Source organism: Phacochoerus africanus, chromosome 12 (genome assembly GCF_016906955.1).
Source record: "Phacochoerus africanus isolate WHEZ1 chromosome 12, ROS_Pafr_v1, whole genome shotgun sequence".
Classification (NCBI taxonomy): domain Eukaryota; kingdom Metazoa; phylum Chordata; class Mammalia; order Artiodactyla; family Suidae; genus Phacochoerus; species Phacochoerus africanus.
This window is the reverse complement of record NC_062555.1, coordinates 36396375-36414500: the sequence shown is the minus strand read 5'-3', so window position 1 is coordinate 36414500 and position 18126 is coordinate 36396375. Positions and strand designations below refer to the sequence as shown.

General features: G+C 41.4%; 1 protein-coding gene across 2 annotated transcripts in view; it reads right to left on the bottom strand.

Annotated features, from left to right (window-relative positions):
- Positions 1–17860, bottom strand: part of KIF27 (kinesin family member 27) — a 94370-nt gene extending 76510 nt beyond the window's left edge. For both annotated transcript variants that reach the window (XM_047755111.1, XM_047755110.1), the window contains exons 1-2: positions 17742–17860; positions 9489–9873 (exon numbers count right to left, since the gene is read on the bottom strand). In XM_047755111.1, coding sequence (XP_047611067.1) covers positions 9489–9786 — 298 coding nt within the window. In that variant the 5' untranslated portion in view covers positions 9787–9873; positions 17742–17860. The remainder of the gene's footprint in view (positions 1–9488; positions 9874–17741) is intronic.
- Positions 17861–18126: the final 266 nt, after the last annotated feature.

Genomic DNA, 18126 nt, shown 5'->3' with positions numbered 1-18126 from the left:
AAAACGGAAAAAAAAAAATCCCTGCCCTTAGGGAACTGTACTAGGAGAGAAAGACAACAGCAAAAAAGAATAGCTGATAAGTGAATAATACGGTACAGTAAAAGGTGTTAAATATGCCCAGAGGAATAAATGGGGCAAGGTAAGGGAGACTGGAAGTGTGAGTGTAATTAGGTGAGAGGCGCTTGCAACTTTAAATAGGACATCACGTACAAGCTGACATTTGAGCAAAAACTTGAAAGAGGGGCAAGAGGGGTCATGTGGGTATCTGAGGGTCCTAGACAGAGAGAACATGTACAAAGGTGTGAAAATGGTGTGATCCATAAACAAGGAGGCCTGTGTGGCTGGAGCAGAGGGAGCAAGGGAAGAGTGACAGAAATCAGAGCATGTAGGTCCTTGTAGACCACAGCAGTCTTTAGGTCTTATCCTGTGACGAGAACCACTGGAGCACAGCAGTAACTTGGGGTTTAAAAGAGACCACTCCGGCTACTGGGTTTTACATCAATATTAAAGGACAGGGGCAGAGATGGACATGATGGTAGTTTACCCAAGGATGGCATCAGAGAAAGGTTAAGAAGTGACCAGAATAGACTTGTGGTCGCTAAGGGGGAGGGGGAGGGAGTGGGATGAATTGGGAGCCTGGGGTTAATAGATGCAAACTATTGCTTTTGGAATGGATTAGCAATGAGATCGTGCTGTGTGGCACTGGGAACTATGTCTAGTTAATTATGATGGAACATGATAATGGGAGAAAAAAGAATGTATACATGTATGTGTAACTGGGTCACCATGCTGTACAGTAGAAAAAAAAATTATATTGGGGAAATAACAATTAAAAGAAATAAAATGCATGATAACCAAAAAAAAAAAAAAAAAAGTGTCCAGATTTCAGATTTAAGTTTAAGGGAAAGCCTTTAAGATTCCCTGTCAAGGAGTTCCTGTCATGGCGCAGCAGAAACGAATCTGACTAGGAACCATGAGGTTAAGGGTTTGATCCCTGGCCTTGCTCAGTGGGTTAAGGATCCAGCATTGCCGTGAGCTGTGGTGTAGGCCACAGATGCGGCTCAGATCTGGTGTTGCTGTGGCTGTTACATAGGCCGGCAGCTATAGCTCCGATTAGACTCCTGGCCTGGGAACCTCCACATGCTGTGGGTGCGGCCTTAGAGAGACAAAAAGACAAAAAAAAAAAAAAAGATTCCCTGTCAGACTGGATGTGGAATGTGAGAGAAAGTGATGAGTCAAGGATGACTCCAAGGTTTGATCCTGAGCACTGGAGTTGTAATTAACTGATATGGGGAGGAGTGGATGCTGAGTTGTACTTAACTGATATGGGGAGGAGTGGTCATTTTTTGACCTATTAAGTTTGTGATATCTATTAAGGATACAATTGGGATGGTTGAATGGGAAGCTGGACATATAAGACCACAGTTCAAGACAGTAGCCTGGACTGGAGGTAACAAACTGAAAGTCAGTTAGCTACATACAGATGGTATTAATGTCATGGGGTTGGATGAGATCAAGGAGAAAAACAGAGTCAGAAGACAAGAGCACCAAAGACTGAGCCCTGCACCCTTTGACATTTGTTGTTTCATTTATAAGGAATTAGCAAAAGAGCATGAGGAGCACTCAGTTAAGCAGCAGGAAAAGCAAGAACCTGGTGGCCTTGGAGTTCCCGTCGTGGCGCAGTGGTTAACGAATCCGACTAGGAACCATGAGGTTGCGGGTTCGGTCCCTGCCCTTGCTCAGTGGGTTAACGATCCGGCGTTGCCATGAGCTGTGGTGTAGGTTGCAGATGCGGCTCGGATCCCGCGTTGCTGTGGCTCTGGCGTAGGCCGGTGGCTACAGCTCCGATTCAACCCCTAGCCTGGGAACCTCCACATGCCGCGGGAGTGGCCCAAGAAATAACAACAACAACAACAAAAGACAAAAAAAAAAAAAAAAAAAAAAACCTGGTGGCCTGGAAACCAAGCGCAGAGTGTGTATCAAATTTGCTGCAAAGCCAGTTTGATATGATAATTGACCACTGAATTTAGTAAAGTTAGGGTCATTTATGACATCTTGACAACTGCAGTCTTAGTGGTAGAGGAGGGGAAAGTCTGAATGGAGTGACAGCAAGAAAGAATGAGAGGAGAACTGACATGGCGAGTCACAGATGACACCGTCACGGTTCCACTGCCAAGAGAAGCAGAAAAGTGGGGTGGGAGTGGGTCCAAAAAGGGAAGTGGGAAAGGTTATTATTTTAAGATACAGTAATGACTGATTTATCCAGCAGTCTCTCAACTATTGATACTAAAATACTATTAGAATCATTGTAATTGATGAAGAACTGTGTTCACAACCATATTATCACTACTTACGATTATTCACTGTTTAAAATACCATGTGAGCAAAGATTTTTAAATTTGATTATGCCCCATTTCCTCAAGGTGAGCAAATCAGTCCTCTAACACTATGAGAATGCTATCCTGTACAGCTTTTTTGGAGATCCATTAGTATCAATAGTATCAAAAGTCGGAGTTCCTGTTGTGGCTCAGCAGTTAATGAATCTGACTAGCATCCATGAGGGTGCAGGTTTGATCCCTGGCCTCACTCAGTGGGTTAAGGATCCGGCATTGCTGTGGCTTGGGCATAGGCCGGTGGCTACAGTTCTGATTAGACCCCTAGCCTGGGAACTTCCATATGCCATGGGTGCAGCCCTAAAAAGAGTATATGACCAAACAAACAAACAAACAAAACAGCAGAGGTAGTAGAAACTGACCCTGGTTAGATCACCTTATTTCACACGTCCTATGTACTAAAATATTTCTTTAGATTATTTATTATGGCCTGGGTAGAATCTCCGTCATCAGAATGCAACTCATTTATGTTAGTAAGAACCCTTTTAAAAAAATATTTGGGTCATATTTCTTCACACTTAGCCAATAAGCATTTGTTTTGAGATTTCTGGGTGAGGTGAAAAGGTGCAGGTAGTTTGAAAGTAGACTGGCATAAAAAAGGGACAGGGGAGGAAGCCAGAGTCCAGTGGCAGCAAAGAACACGTGCAGAAGAGATGTGCAGAAAGACCAGTTCTGCCCAGGCCAAGACCACGGCCCAGGCATGAGGAAGGGAACATCTCTGCCCCTCTTCTCCATCACTTCCATAACCTGGAAAGCAGAGTCTCACAATAACACGAATGAATAGGAATGCACACAAGAGACTCAGATACTTGTACACCAATGTGCACAGCAGCATTATTCACAATAGCCAAAAGGGATGTATAACTCAAGTGGTCCGTCAACAGATGAATGGATAAACCAAAGGTGACTTATACATGCAATGGAAAATCATTCAGTCATAAAAAGGAATGAAGTTCTGATACATGCTATACATACATGGAGCATACTCTTAGATACATCATGCTAAGTCCAAGAAGCCAGAACTAGGAGAACAAATACTGTATGATTCCAAGTCTATGAAACATCCAGAAGAGGCAAATTCATAGTCAAAGAAAGTAAACTGGAGGTTACCAGGGGATGTGGGAGAGAAGAGTTATTGCTTAATGGACACAAAGCTTTCATTTGGGGTGATAAAAAATTCTTGGAAGAGCAGCGATGATTGTAAAGCACTGTGAATGTACTTAATGTCACAGAACTATACTCTTAAAAATGGTTAAAATGATAAAAAAAAATTTTGTTATAAATTCTACCACAATAGCTAAAATGTCAAACTGAGTTTTACATTTATTTAACAACAATTTTAAAAATAATTTTTTAAGTGTACAAGATAAAATTTAGAGTAAATGAAAGAATAAATTGGGACTTAAGGTTAAATAAGTTTCCGGAGTTGGAGTTCCTGTCATGGCTCAGTGGTTAACGAATCCTACTAGGAACCATGAGGTTTCAGGTTCGATCCTTGGCCTCGCTCAGTGGGTTAAGGATCTAGTGTTGCCCTGAGCTGTGGTGTAGGTTGCAGATGTGGCTCAGATCCCCCATTGCTGTGGCTGTCATGTAGGCTGGCAGCTATAGCTCTGATTAGACACCCTTGCCTGGGAATATCCATATGCCGCAGGTGTGGCCCCAGAAAAGACAAAAATAATAAGTTTCGGGAGTTCCCATTGTAGCACAGAGGAAAGGAGTCTAACTAGGAACCATGAGGTTTTGGTTCAATTCCTGGCCTCGCTCAGTGGATTGAGGATCTGGCCTTGCCATGAGCTGTGGTGTAGGTCACAGACGGGGCTCAGATCCAGCATTACTGTGGCTATGATGTAAGCCGATGGCTACAGCTCCAATTAGATCCCTAGCCTGGGAACCTCCATATGCCGCGGGTGCGACCCTAACAAAAGAAAAAGAAAAAGAAAAAAGGTTAAATAAGTTTCTACAGGCCCATTTAGAAACCTGCCCACCATTTTTAGTACTGTTCTACGGAAAATATACTCCAAGCTACAAAAAAGTGGCTTACAAATAACCTTAAAAACAACTTGCTCCCAAGCTGAAGATTATTAACGTTTTAGATTTTTGGCAACAAAAATCCCAGAAATCTGAGCCCTACAAAGTTGGACTGCCTTTCACTTAGTTTAAAATGCAGGATCGCCATCGTGTGGCAAGTAAAGGAAGATGCATGTCTTTCCTGTACAAGAGGATGTTAAGACTCCTTTTAGAGTTTTCCTGGAACTAGCCAATAATGCTACCTATCAACTCCAGATTAGCCAGAATATAAGGCTGATCAGAAATAGCACATTTTGGAGTTTCCGTCCTGGCACAGCAGAAACGAATCTGACTAGGAACCTTGAGGTTAAGGGTTTGATCCCTGGCCTTGCTCAGTGGGTTAAGGATCCGGCGTTGCCATGAGCTGCAGTGTAGGTCGCAGACAAGGCTTGGATCCTGCATTGCTGTGGTTGTGCTATAGGCCGGCAGCTACAGCTCCAACTAGACCCCTAGCCTGAGAACCTCCATATGCTGCAGGTGCGGCCCTACACAGGATGGAAGGAAGAAGGACGGAATGAAGGAAGGACGGAAACGGAAGGAAGGCCGTAACCGGAAGTAAATAAAGAAAGACAGAAAGAAATAAAGCAGAAAGAAAGCAGAAAGAAAGACGACCGAAAGAAAGAAAGAAAGAAAGAAAGAAAGAAAGAAAGAAAAGAAAGATTTATTTCCCACTTCAACAGATAACGAAGCGCAGTAATTCAAAAGACTTATCAAAATGCTGGATTTCAAGTAATATTTATAAATAAAGCTTCAATATGTATTTTGGTAAAGATCACATTTTCAATGTCATGCTTATATTACTGAAACCAACTATCTCAGAGAAAGAAACTGTAAAGCTTTATAGCTCAACATCCACCATTTAGTTCTTATACACCATTTAAAGAGTAAGAAAATAAAAGTTTTTAGAGAAGATTGTGCATGATAAGAGGTAGTAAATCCAAGGTTCTGAAAAGCATGGAAATGAATATTAGTTTAAGTAAGCATCATTTTGAAAATAAGAGATTTCTATCCTGCCACAGTGCCTAGCATGGTACCTTAGCCACTGCAAATGCTTGATAAATTATTAGAGAAAAAACAATATTATTTGCATGGTCAATAACCAAACAGCAAGAGTTCCCATCATGGCACAGCAGAAATGAATCCAACTAGGAACCATGACATTGCGGGTTCGATCCCTGGCCTTGCTCAGTGGGTTAATAAAGATCTGGCGTTTCCATCAACTGTATTGTAAGTTACAGATGCAGCTTGGATCTGATGTTGCTGCAGCTGTGGCGTAGGCTGGCAGCTACAGTTCTAATTGGATCCCTAGCCTGGGACCCTCCATATGCCACAGGTGCAGCCCTAAAAATCAAAAGAAAAAAAAAATAACCGAACGGCAGATGGCCAATCCAGAACTGGTGTCCTACAGATACTTGGGAAAATTGAAAATGCTATTTTCAGAAATACACCAAGAAATGTAACTTCAAACAACAAATGATGAAAAAAATTTTTTGGATTTATAATTTCCAGTAACTGGCAAGAATATGAGCAAACAAATGGCTTTCACATAAATTGTTGGTGGGAATATAATCCAATTAATACAGGCCTTTTAGGAGGATAATCTGTCAGTATCTATCCACATTTTATTTATTTATTTACTTACTTATGCACTTACTGATTGATTGATTGGTTGGTTTTTTAGGGCCACACCTGTGGTATATGGAAGTTCCCAGGCTAGGGGTTGAATCAGAGCTATAGCTGCCAGCCTACACCACAGCCACAGCAATGCAGTATCTGAACAGCATTTGTGACCTATAACTCAGTTCACAGCAATGCCAGATCCTTAACCCACTGAGTGAGGCCAGGGATCAAACCCACATCTTAATGGATACTAGTCCAATTCGTTTCTACTTAGCCTTGACAGGAACGCTTCTATCCACATTTTAAATGTGCATACCCACTGAATCAACAAATCTACCTCTAGGAATCTATTCTACAAAATAGATTATATATCTGCACATGGATATAAAGGTAAATATACAGAGATATACACTGTAACTTTTTTATAATAGTAAAAATCAAAACCAACCTAAATGTCCATTAATACTGGAATGGGTGAATTATGATCCATTCAAACTCTGGAATGTTATATGCACAGCCAAAAAAAATGGGGTGAAATTCTATGACCCAAATGAGAAGAAATGAAGTGACATTTTTTTTGTTAACTGCAAAAAGAAAGTTATAGAACCAGAGGTATAAAATACCTCATTAAACAAACAAAGAACAACAAAAGGAAAACCAAACAACCAAAATCTGCATGTGTGAGTACTTGTAATACGCCAGGAAAAATGTCTAGAGGATTCCTGAACTTATACAAACTGTTACTTTCTGGGAATAAGAGGAGCTTTCATTTGTTTGATGTCTTAAGTATCACTTGTAATTCTTTTTACAATGAACAATTTTTTTAAAAAAAAATCTAGAGTAAAAAACATCTAAAACTATTCCTAATGGTCATCTATCTCTTTTGGTATCAAGTATTTTAGAGCCAGTATTTTAGGACAACAAGTAACTTTAATATCTTTTTCCCTTAAGGAATTAAAATTGTACTCATGGCCCCTTAAAAAACAATACAGCATGTTGTTCCTTTGTGGCACAGTAGGTTAAGGATTCAGTACCATCACTGCAATGGTTCGGGTCGCAGGTTCAATCCTCAGCCCAAAACCTTCCATCTGCCTTGGGTGTAGCCAAAACAAACAAACAAAAACAACACAATATATTGCTATAAGTAAGTCACCAAGCTGTTAAAATCTTATTAGTATAAGGCATATAGCAAGTCTATAAGATCATAAAGCAATTGCCAATAAAAAAAAAAAAAAAAGATACAGGAGTTCCTGCTGTGGTGCAGTGGGTGAAGGATCTGGTGTTGCTGCAGCTGTGCTGTAGGTCGTAACTACAGCTCAGATTTAATCACTGGCCTGGGAGCTTACATATGCTGTGGGTGCAGCCAAAAAAGTAAAAACAAACAAACAAACAAAAACCTACAATCTTCAAGGAAATGCACAACCTGTAGTAGAAAAATTGAAATTTTTTATTGCGAGACCCTAAAATAATATCTTTTTTTTTTTGTCTTTTCTAGGGCCACTCCAGCAGCATATGGAGGTTCCCATGCTAAGGGTCAAATCAGAGCTACAGCTGCCAGCTTATGCCACAACCACAGCAACGCAGGATCCAAGCCATGTCTGCAACCTACACCACAACTCACAGCCACTCTGGATCCTTAACCTGAGCAAGGCCAGGGATTGAACCCGCAACCTCATGGTTCCAGTTGATTCATTAACCACCGTGCCCATGATGGGAACTCCCTCTAATATCTTTAATCTCTTAATCCTGTATAACAGAATTCTAAAAAAACACTGTTTTTTTAAAGTATTTAAAGGGAAGGGGCAGGGAGTACAGGGCACTTGCAACTCTTCCATTTAATCTTTGGAATAAGGGCTTCCTCAAACCACATGGCTACCCTCTAACCTTCCCCAATAATCCCTAGTTGTAATGAGATGTTTGTGAAAGTCACACATTCTATGTTTCAGAAGCATGAAAGCAGAAAACATATTTGAGAGTCATTACACATATGGAGAATACTAACAACAATTTTAAACAATGATAAATGTGTGAAACATTCAAAATTTTGCTTTTATTAAAAAAAACACCAATACAGTAAATGACCTCAACAGAGGACCCAGCTTTCAATCTCAGCTCTGTCACTCGCCACCTAACTGACCAAGCCCTTCACTGCTCTGTGGCTGCAGCTCCTCAATTATAAATGAAGAGAAATGATTTTCAAGGCGTTCCTTCCAGCTCTAAAGAAAATCCTACCATTCCACCTTTCCCAGCTAGAATTACAAGCAAGAGAAACTGTATCCTAAAATGTTCAGTTTTTAAAATAGAAATCTGTATATTACATGAGGTGATGACTATGTTAACTAATGGGAGGAATCCTTTCACAATGTATACATTTATCAAATCATTATGCCGAAAGAAAATAAAATACAAATCTGACTAGAAAAAAATGTTGAAACACTTTATTTACATAATAAATTTCTTCTATTGCCTTTCAGTTTTGATTGCAGGACTCTTAACATTTACAGCATTAAAAGATGTAAAATCTGATCGTGTTAATTCATTCCTCTCTATTTTAAAATCTGTTCAAAATGACAAGGAGCTGTGGTAGAGGGAGGTGGAGAATGGGTGAAAGTGGTCAAAAGGTGAAAACTGCCAGCTATAACATAATTGAGTTCTGGGATGCAACCTACAGCATGGTAACTATAGTTTATTTGAACTTTATTTTGTATATTTGAAAGTTGTTAAGAGAGTTTGACTTAAAAGTTCTCATCACAAGAAAAAAAGTCTATGTGAGGTGACTAAAGTTGGCTAAACTAACTGTGATAATCATTTTGCAATATACAGATATATCAAATCACTATGTTGTATACTTGGACTAACAAAATGTTACATGTTGGAGTTCCCATCGAGGCTCAGTGGATATGAATCTGACAAGTATGCATGAGGACGCAGGTTTGATCCCTGGCCTTGCTAGTAGGTTAAGGATCCGACATTGCCATGAGCCATGGTGTAGGTCAGATGCAGCTCAGATCTGGCATTACTGTGGCTGTGGTGTAGGCCAGCAGCTACAGCTCTGATTTGACCCCTAGCCTGGGAACCTCCATATGACGCGGGTGCGGCCCTAAAAAGGCAAAAAAAAAAGAATATTACACATCAATTTTATCTCAATAAAACTGTGGGGAAATGGTGAAGGACTGAACACCGAACACTGTCTTAAATGCCTTTCCTCAGGCAAATATAATCATAAATCAAATTATTCAATGCAACTTCAATATTTAAAAACAAATCTTTCAAAGATGATGCTCTTATGAACACATCCTATTCATTATTTCACTCAATATGCTGAGCACCCACTATGTGGCAGGCACTGTGGTATTAAAGCTTCCCTCTAGTGTCTCCAATAAAAGTCAAAGAATAAGAGCATCTTACCAACATGGCCTCCTCCAATGGTGTACGTCTTCCCAGATCCAGTTTGTCCATAGGCAAAAACGGTTGCATTATAGCCCTCAATGAGTGACAACACTAGTGGCTTTATACAGGTATTATAAACTTCATCTTGAGTGGAATTTTTGCCAAAAACAAAATCAAAAGTAAAGACTCTATCTCTCCCAATGATAATCTGTTGGGTGTTTGGAATAACTCTCACACAAGCTTGATGATTATGAAGAACTTCTTTGCACAGCAGAGGTCTAATTCTTACGGCAACTTTTACTGGTATTTCTTCCATGGCAGCTTAGGTTTTACTAAATAGATTTTCTACTTAATAGTCAGTATCTAGTGTGAGAAACATCCATTTTACATAAGATCTGGACCCCTGCGTATCAAAATAAAAACAAAATTTAGTTATTGACTCCTCTATCCTAATAAACTAACCATTTTCTAAAGCAAAGTCAATTATAGCAGGGTTTGCACCAATATAAGATAGTTACAAAGAGAATATCTGTCTTTAAAAAGTATATTATTTACAGATGCAATGATATTATGTCCGGATTTGCTGCAAAATAATCTGGGGGGTGGGAGCCATGAGTTGGTAAATGACAAAGTAAATCGCTAAGTGCACAGGATAGAAAGAATTACACCATTCTTTCTAGAGTGGTAATATGTTTCCCAGGTCGCTAACCTAAATATTGAACAACTGGGGAGTTTGATACATAGGAAAATAATTAGGTAATTGTACACATGAACACAAACAGTGCAAAGTAAACCCATGTATTAGATTTTATAGCTATGTACTGAAAAATAACATCTCGTCTTTGTCACAAATGTTAGAAATCAATCCATGAAAATATATTTAAGGACTTCTATAAGTAAATTTAAAACCAAAATTTTTAATTCAAAAGTAACCACAACTAACAGAAAAATTACTGTTTCACTCCTAAATCATGTGGTACTTATTTCTGAAGATCCCTGGTGGAATTAAAACATTAATTAATACATTAAAAATTTAATTGGTAGCTACACTTACAATGAACAACCTGAAAAATAAGAAAACAATTTCATTTACAACAGCATTAAAAGGAATCAAATGCTCAGGAATAAATCTAACAAAAGACATGTAAAACTTACACTCTGAAAACCATAAAATATTATTGAAAGAAGATCTAAACCAATGGAAAAACACCTCATCTTCATGGACTGGAAGACACAACATATAAAAATGGCAATATTCCCCAAATTCATCTAAAAAGTCAGTGAAACGCCTATCAAAATCCCAGCTGACCTCTCTGCAGAAATTGACAAGCTGATCCTAAAATTCATACGGAGAGTTCCTGTGGTGGCTCAGTGGTTAACAAACCCAACCAGCAATCATGAAGATGTGGGTTTGATCCCTAGCCTCCACTCAGTGGGTTAAGGATCCGGCGTTACCGTGAGCTGTGGTGTAGGTCCCAGACACGGCTCAGATCCCACGTTGCTGTGGCTGTGGCACAGTCTGGCGGCTACAGCTCCGATTCAACCCCTAGCCTAGGAACCTGCATATGCCACAGGTGCGGCCCTAAAAAAAAGACAAATAAAATAAAATAATAAAGTAAAATAGAATAAAATAAAGTTCATATGGAAATTCAAGGGACACAGAATAGCCAATACAATATTGAAAAAAGAGCCAAGTTGGAGGACATATTTCCCCAATTTTAAAACCTGGCAACAGTAATTAAGACAATGTGGTACTGGCATAGGACAGACTTAAATATCAATGGAAAATAATTGAGAATCCTGATATAAACCCTCATGTCTGTTAGAACAGCAGGGAAGAAGGAGGCAGAGGCTGGAGCAATGAGATTGCAAGCAGTTTATTGACCAACAGAGTGGTTAGGAGCTCTGCTCGAGCAAGACTCAGTGTTGCCCCCCCAAGGGGAGTGCTTGGTTTTTTCACAGACAGGGGTAGTTTTTGCCAAGTCATGTAGTCTAAGGTTGGTATTTGGGAGTACTATGTAATATTTTTTTTCTTTTTTTGGGGGGGCCACAACCTCGGCATTTGGAGGTTCCCAAGGCTAGGGGTTGAATGTGAGTTACAGCCACCAGCCTACACCACAGGCACAGCAACGCCAGATCTGAGCCGTGTCTGTGACCTACACCACAGCCCTTGGCAATGCCGGATCCTCAACCCACTGAGCAAGGCCAGGGATTGAACCCACAACCTCATGGTTCCTCGTCAGATTCGTTTCTGCTGCTCCACAACTGGGACTCCAGTACGATGTAATCTTTAACTTTCTCCTCAGGGCTACCTTTATTTCAGAAACTCAATCCATCACATGCACCTGTTCCACAAGAAGGAGTCTGCAAGTCTGGAATTGACTGGGTTATGCTGATTTTTTGTCTTTTGGGGCCTTGTTTCATTTACCACCTAAGACTATCTATGGGCCATGTTGGCTGTATGGCTCAGTGGTTACTAAACCTAATAACCATGAGGTTGCAGGTTCGATCCCTGGCCTTGCTCAGTGGGTGAAGGATCCAGCGTTGCCATGAGCTGTTGTAGGTTCCAGACGTGGCTCAGATCCCGAGTTGCTGTGGCTGTGGCATAGGCCAGAGGCTATAGATCCGATTGTACTCCTAGCCTGGGAACCTCCATATGCCAAGGGTGTGGCCCTAAAGAAAACCAAAAGACCAAAAAAAAAGAATATCTATTGGCAATTGATTTTCCTTTTTTTTTTTTTTTTTTTTTTGGTCTATAGGGCCATCCCCGTGGCATATGGAAGTTCCCAGGCTAGGGGGTCTAACTGAGCTGTTGCTGCCAGCCTACCCCAGAGCCAAAGCAATGTCAGATCCGAGCCGCGTCTTCGAACTACACCACAGCTCACAGCAATGCCAGATTCTTACCCCATTGAGCAAGGCCAGAGATCGAACCCAAAACCTCATGGTTCCTAGTTGGATTCATTTCCACTGTGCCACGATGGGAACTCCAGCAATTGATTTTCAACAAGAATGCCAAGACAATTCAATGGGGAAAGAACAGTCTTTCAACAAGTAGCCATGGGACAACTGGATATCCATACACATAAGAATAAAACTGGATTCCTACCTCACACTATATACAAAAGTTAATTCAAATGGCTCATAAGACTTATGCGTAAGAGTTGAAACTGTAAAATCCTCGAGAAAACACAAGGATAATTATTTGTAATCTTGGATTTGGCAGTGATTTCTCAGATATGACATCAAAAGCAAAAGCAATAAGCAGTAAAAGGAAAAATAGATAAGACGGACTTACTCAAATTTAAAAGTTTTGTGCTTCAAAGGTAATCACCAAGAAAGTGAAAAGACAAATCACTGAATAGGAGAAAATATTTCCAAGTCAAGGCAGAGCCTCCTTGCCTGCCTGCCTGCCTGCATCTCTCACAAGCGTCTTATCTTAATAACTCTATTTCTTGCCTATCACTTTGTCTCTCCCTGAATTCGTTCTGCACAGAGCCATGAAGAACCTGAACCTCAGTGACTCCAGACACTGGAACTAAACCCCCAACAAATGGAAGATGTTACAGCAGCATTCTTTATTCCAGAAAGACCACCATACCACAGAACACCAGCTTTGAAAACAATGCAAGCCTACCCCTACCCTGATCCTTCTCTGTGGCCCTATTTTTCACTCCCAAAACTATAAAACCACCTCCCCAGCTCTTCTAAGGGGGGCACAGTCTTTAAGGCATTAATCTGCTGTGACCCATCTTTGCCTGGCAAAGCAATAAAGCTTTTTTTTCTCCTTTGCTCAAAAAAAAAAAATTGAAAGTCATAGATCTAATAAGGATTTGTAACTAGAATATATAAAGAACTAGAACAAGTCAATAATAAAAAGACAAGCCAACTCAAAAGTGGGCAAAGAATCTGAAAAGACAGTTCTTTGAAGATGATATAAAATTGGCCAATAAGCAATCCGAAGATCCTCAACATCATTAGCTATGGGGAAATGTGATCAAATCCACAATGAGATGCAACTTCACTCCAACTAACACAGCTCTAATAAAAAAGATAGATCATAACGAATTTTGGCAAGAATGTAGAGAATACAGAACCCTCATGTACTCCTGACAGGAATGTAAAATGATGTAGTCTCTTTGGAACAATCTGAAGTTCCTCAAAATGTTAAACAGAGTTATCATTTGATCCAGCAACTCCACTCTTAGGTGTATATACCCAAAAAGAAATGAGAGCTTATGTTCACATAAAAACTTGTACATGAATGCTCACAGTCTTGGTAGGACAATGTTTACGTAAAAGTGAAAAAAAAAAGTAACAAGTAATCTATGTTTAAGTACAGATGAAAAATAATCAGTTTGGGTGGGACTGGGATCACTGGAGAAGAGTCTTGAACACTATTGTTCAGTAATCTAGGAGACTAATGGACTAAAATAACATTTTCAGCACTACATGCAATGGAAATGTTAATTAAGGCATATTTAATATTCACTAGTCTTCAAAAAAAACCTCTGCAGCAATACTGTGCATTTACAATTTTGTTAGTGGAGGCGGGATTAAGCTGGCAGAGTAGGACTGGAGCTCAACTTCTCTCATAAAAGCAACAAAATTACAACCAACTGTTGAACAACCTTCAACCAAATAGACTGCAAAGGATCAAAAAAGATATCCTACTTCAGAAGACAAAGAGGAAGCCACATCCAGACAGTAGGAGGGCCAATTATGCTGATTACACGACATAAGCAACCCCATATCCACCAGATGGATGGTCCACAGACTGAAAAGCAACTGTACTACAGAGGCTTACCCACAGGAGTGAGAGTTTTGAGCCCCACATCAGGTTCCTACACCTGGGTATCTGGCTTTGGGAGGAGGAGCTCCCAGAGCATTTGGCATTGAGGGCCAGCAGGACTTGTGCATAGGAACTCCATGGGACTGGGGGAGACTCCACTCTTGAAAGGTGCACACAGGCTTTCACGTGCACTGGGTCCCAGGGCAAAGCAGAGGCTCCATAGGAATCTAGGTCAGACCTGCCTATGGTTCTTAGAAGATCTCCTGGGAAAACAGGGGGTGACTGTGGTTTGTTGTGGGGGAAGGCCATTGGAGGCAAAGATCTCAGGAATGATATAGTGTGAGGTCTCTAAGGGTGGCCATTTTGGAAAAATCTGGCCCCACCCATCAGGGCTGAGAAACCTCAGGCCAAACAAGGTGGGAACACAGCCTCACTCAGCAAACAGTCTGCCTAAAGACCCCTGGCATACAGCTGCATCTAATCTCACCCAGAGAGAAAGCCCCAACCACCAGAGGGATAAAAATCAGCTCCACCTACCAGTGGGCAGGCACAGTCCCTCCCATCAGGTAGCCTATAGCAAGCCCCCCTACCAATTTCACCTACAAGGGGGGCAAATACCAGAAGCAAGAGAGGCTACAACCCTATAGCCTGCAAAAAAGAGACCACACCAAAAATCTATACAAAATGAAAAGGCAGAGAATTATGACTCAGATAACGGAACAAGAAAAAAAACCCAGAAAAACAGCTAAGTGATCTGGAGATTACCAACCTCCATGAAACAGACTTTAGACTAATGATAGTAAAGATGATTCAAGATGTTGGAAATAAACTGGAGGCAAAGATTGATAAATTACAAGAAACACTGAAAAAAGAAATAGAAGATTTAAGGATTAAGCAAGCAGAGATGTAAAATACAATAACAAATAAAAAATTCAGTATAAGCAACCAACAGCAGAACACAGGAGGCAGAAGAACGAATAAGCAAGGTGGAACACAGACCAGTGGAAATCACTGATGTGAAACAGAAAAAAGATTGAAAAGAAATGAATACAGTCGAAGAGAACCCTGGGACAACGTTAAACGCACTAAAATCCGTATTATAGGGGTGCCAGAAGAAGAGAGAGAGAAAGGGCCAGAGAAAATATTCAAACAGGTAATAGTCAAAAACTTCCCTAACATGGGAAAGGAATCACTCACTCAAATCCAAGAAGCACAAGTACTATACAGAATAAACGCAAGAAGGAACACACCAAGACACATATTAATCAAACTGACCAAAATTATAATTTTGTGAGTGGATAATCTAAAAAGGAGCACAATAGCAACAAAAAATTTACATCACTCTACTAAGAGCCCACTGAGAGTGAAAAAAATATCAGCTCCCCTGGGCTGTAAAATCCCAAATCAGAGTCAACAAACTAATGGCCAAAGAGATGCATCTAACCTTCGCAGTTTTAATCATTCTGGTGAATTTCTACTATTTTTCAGAAATAATAAATACTCACGAAATGAATATTTATTGGAAAAATAAATACTCATAAATTCAGTAAATCTTTTCTTGGATAATTAAGGGCTCTACAATCATTTGGTACTGGAAACTTTTCCAAAGAAATGACAGGGATGTATATGACTTGGTTCGTCCAAAAGTCTCTGAACACTCAGAAGGTTTTATCGTAAAGATTAGTTTATTTCTTTTTTTTCTTTTTTTTAAATACCACCACATTAAAACAAAAGTCATGGTCTATGTTAGGCTAAACCTAGCCACTTCCAACAAAATTGCTGATAAAAGATGCCAAGTGAAATTAAGATATTTTTTGCTTTCTTGGTTTTTTAAATTATTATTATTATTTACTTATTTATTTATTTGTCTTTAGGTCTGCACCCGTGGCATATGGAGGTTCCCAGGCTAGGGGTCGAATCAGAGCTGTAGCCACCAGCCTACGCCAGAGCCACAGCAAGGCCAGATCTGAGCTGTGTCTGCGACCTACACCACAGCTCATGGCAACACTAGATCCTTAAGCCACTGAGCCAGGCCAGGGATCTAATCCGCGACCTCATGGTTCCTAGTCGGATTTGTTTCCCCTGCACAACGACAGGAACTCCTAGGTTGTTGTTTGTTTGTTTGTTTTTAACAGGAATGCCTATAAACAATCTGACTACAAAGTCAATAGAAATTCAGCTACTCTAAAACCAGTAAGGGCCTATAAGCTGGTAAGGGTCCATAAACATACAGATGGCACAAAAATACAGATATATATATATATAAGAATTTATATTTCTTTTTAAAAATCCATACCACTTATACGTCTTCAGATTTTGATCAATTACAGCCATCAGAAGCATAGGTATCATCTCACCAATAAACGCAAAGAAAGGTGAAATGTGATTGGCTGGTAATATTTAGGAGCACTCAGTGGAGTTTTGAAATCTCAGCAACAAGAGAAGTATTTGATCACTGAAGCCATGTCATTGATCCAAAAGTGTCTATGTTTGCCATCCTGTGCCCTTGGCTTTTCAAAAGTAGTAACTGTCTAAAAGTTACAGTTTGTAAGTAATAAATAGTTTCATAAATTCTCTGGCAGAGTTCCCATGGTGGCTCAGTGGTTAAGGAACCTGACTAGTATCCATGAGGACACGGGTTCGAACCTTGGACTCGCTCAGTGGGTTAAGGATCTGGCATTACCTCGTGAGCTGTGGTGTACGTCGCAGACAAGGCTCAGATCCTCCGTTGCTGTGGCTGCGGTGGAGACCCACAGCTACAGCTCCGATTCCACCCCTAGCCTGGGAACATACGCTGCGGGTGCAGCCCTGAAAAAAAAGAAAGAAAGAAACTCTGGCAAATGGACAGTGAATCCCACAAGGATCTCAGAAAAGGCCCCCGAAGCATAAAGAACTAGATGGAGAAGATAGGAAAGAAAGGGAAACCACAGAGATTTTAAAACTTGGGGAGAGAGAAATTTTATTTTAAAATTGTTTCAAAGAAAGAATGCGGGCATCTTTCCTTCTCAATTATCACCTACTCTAAGGAAAGGGCTTTCAGACTTCCAGAGTATAGAATGCACAAAAATTTCAACATCCGCCTGTAACAAAAGGAAACCCTCAAGGAGGGTGGACCTTCCTATCCCTCTTCAGATCCTGCAACTGGAAATATGAACACAAGAAATACACAGCATCCGATTCAGTGGAGCTCGGGCCGGGGTTCCCGCGCGCCCCTATCTCCAGGCCCTCCTAACTCAAAAGGCACCCAACTTTTCCCAGCCGCTTGCCAAAGGTCCCAGCAACGACCCCAGGCCTCTCGGGCGCTCTCCTCGGCCTCGCTGGCGCGTCACAGCCCCTCAAGCCACGCCGCGGCGGCTCCTTATTCCCTAGCCGGCGCCCCCTCCTCCCAACCGCCGGGTGGGGACACCTACGCAGAGGGCGGGCGGACGCCGCACCAGAACCGGCCCCGCCAGCCTGCCCCGGCCCGCCTGCGACTCACTGACCGGTTCGAGAAAGCCCGGCTCCGGCGGCGAGCGCAGCGCAGGACTCCTCGGCTTCACTTCGCTCCGCTGCGCCGCTGCTACCGCCGCCGCTCGCGCCTTTTGTTGTCGCGGGTTCTCCCGGCAACGGGTGAAGCCAGCCGCAGACGCAGCCCCGCCCGTCTGGGCGTCCCGCGGCTCCCCGGCGCCCCCCCCCCCAGCTCCGCCCCTCCAAGCCCCGCCCCCTGGACCCGCCCTGTCAGGGAAGGAGCCTAGAGCCGGCAGTCGGGAAGTCCGCCTCCCATATCCGCTCCAAAGTAAATAAATACCCAGGGACCCCTCAGAGTGCTGAGACAAAGTAACGCTCCACGAGTTGTAAAGTGAATATGAGAGTCACGTTACTTTGGAA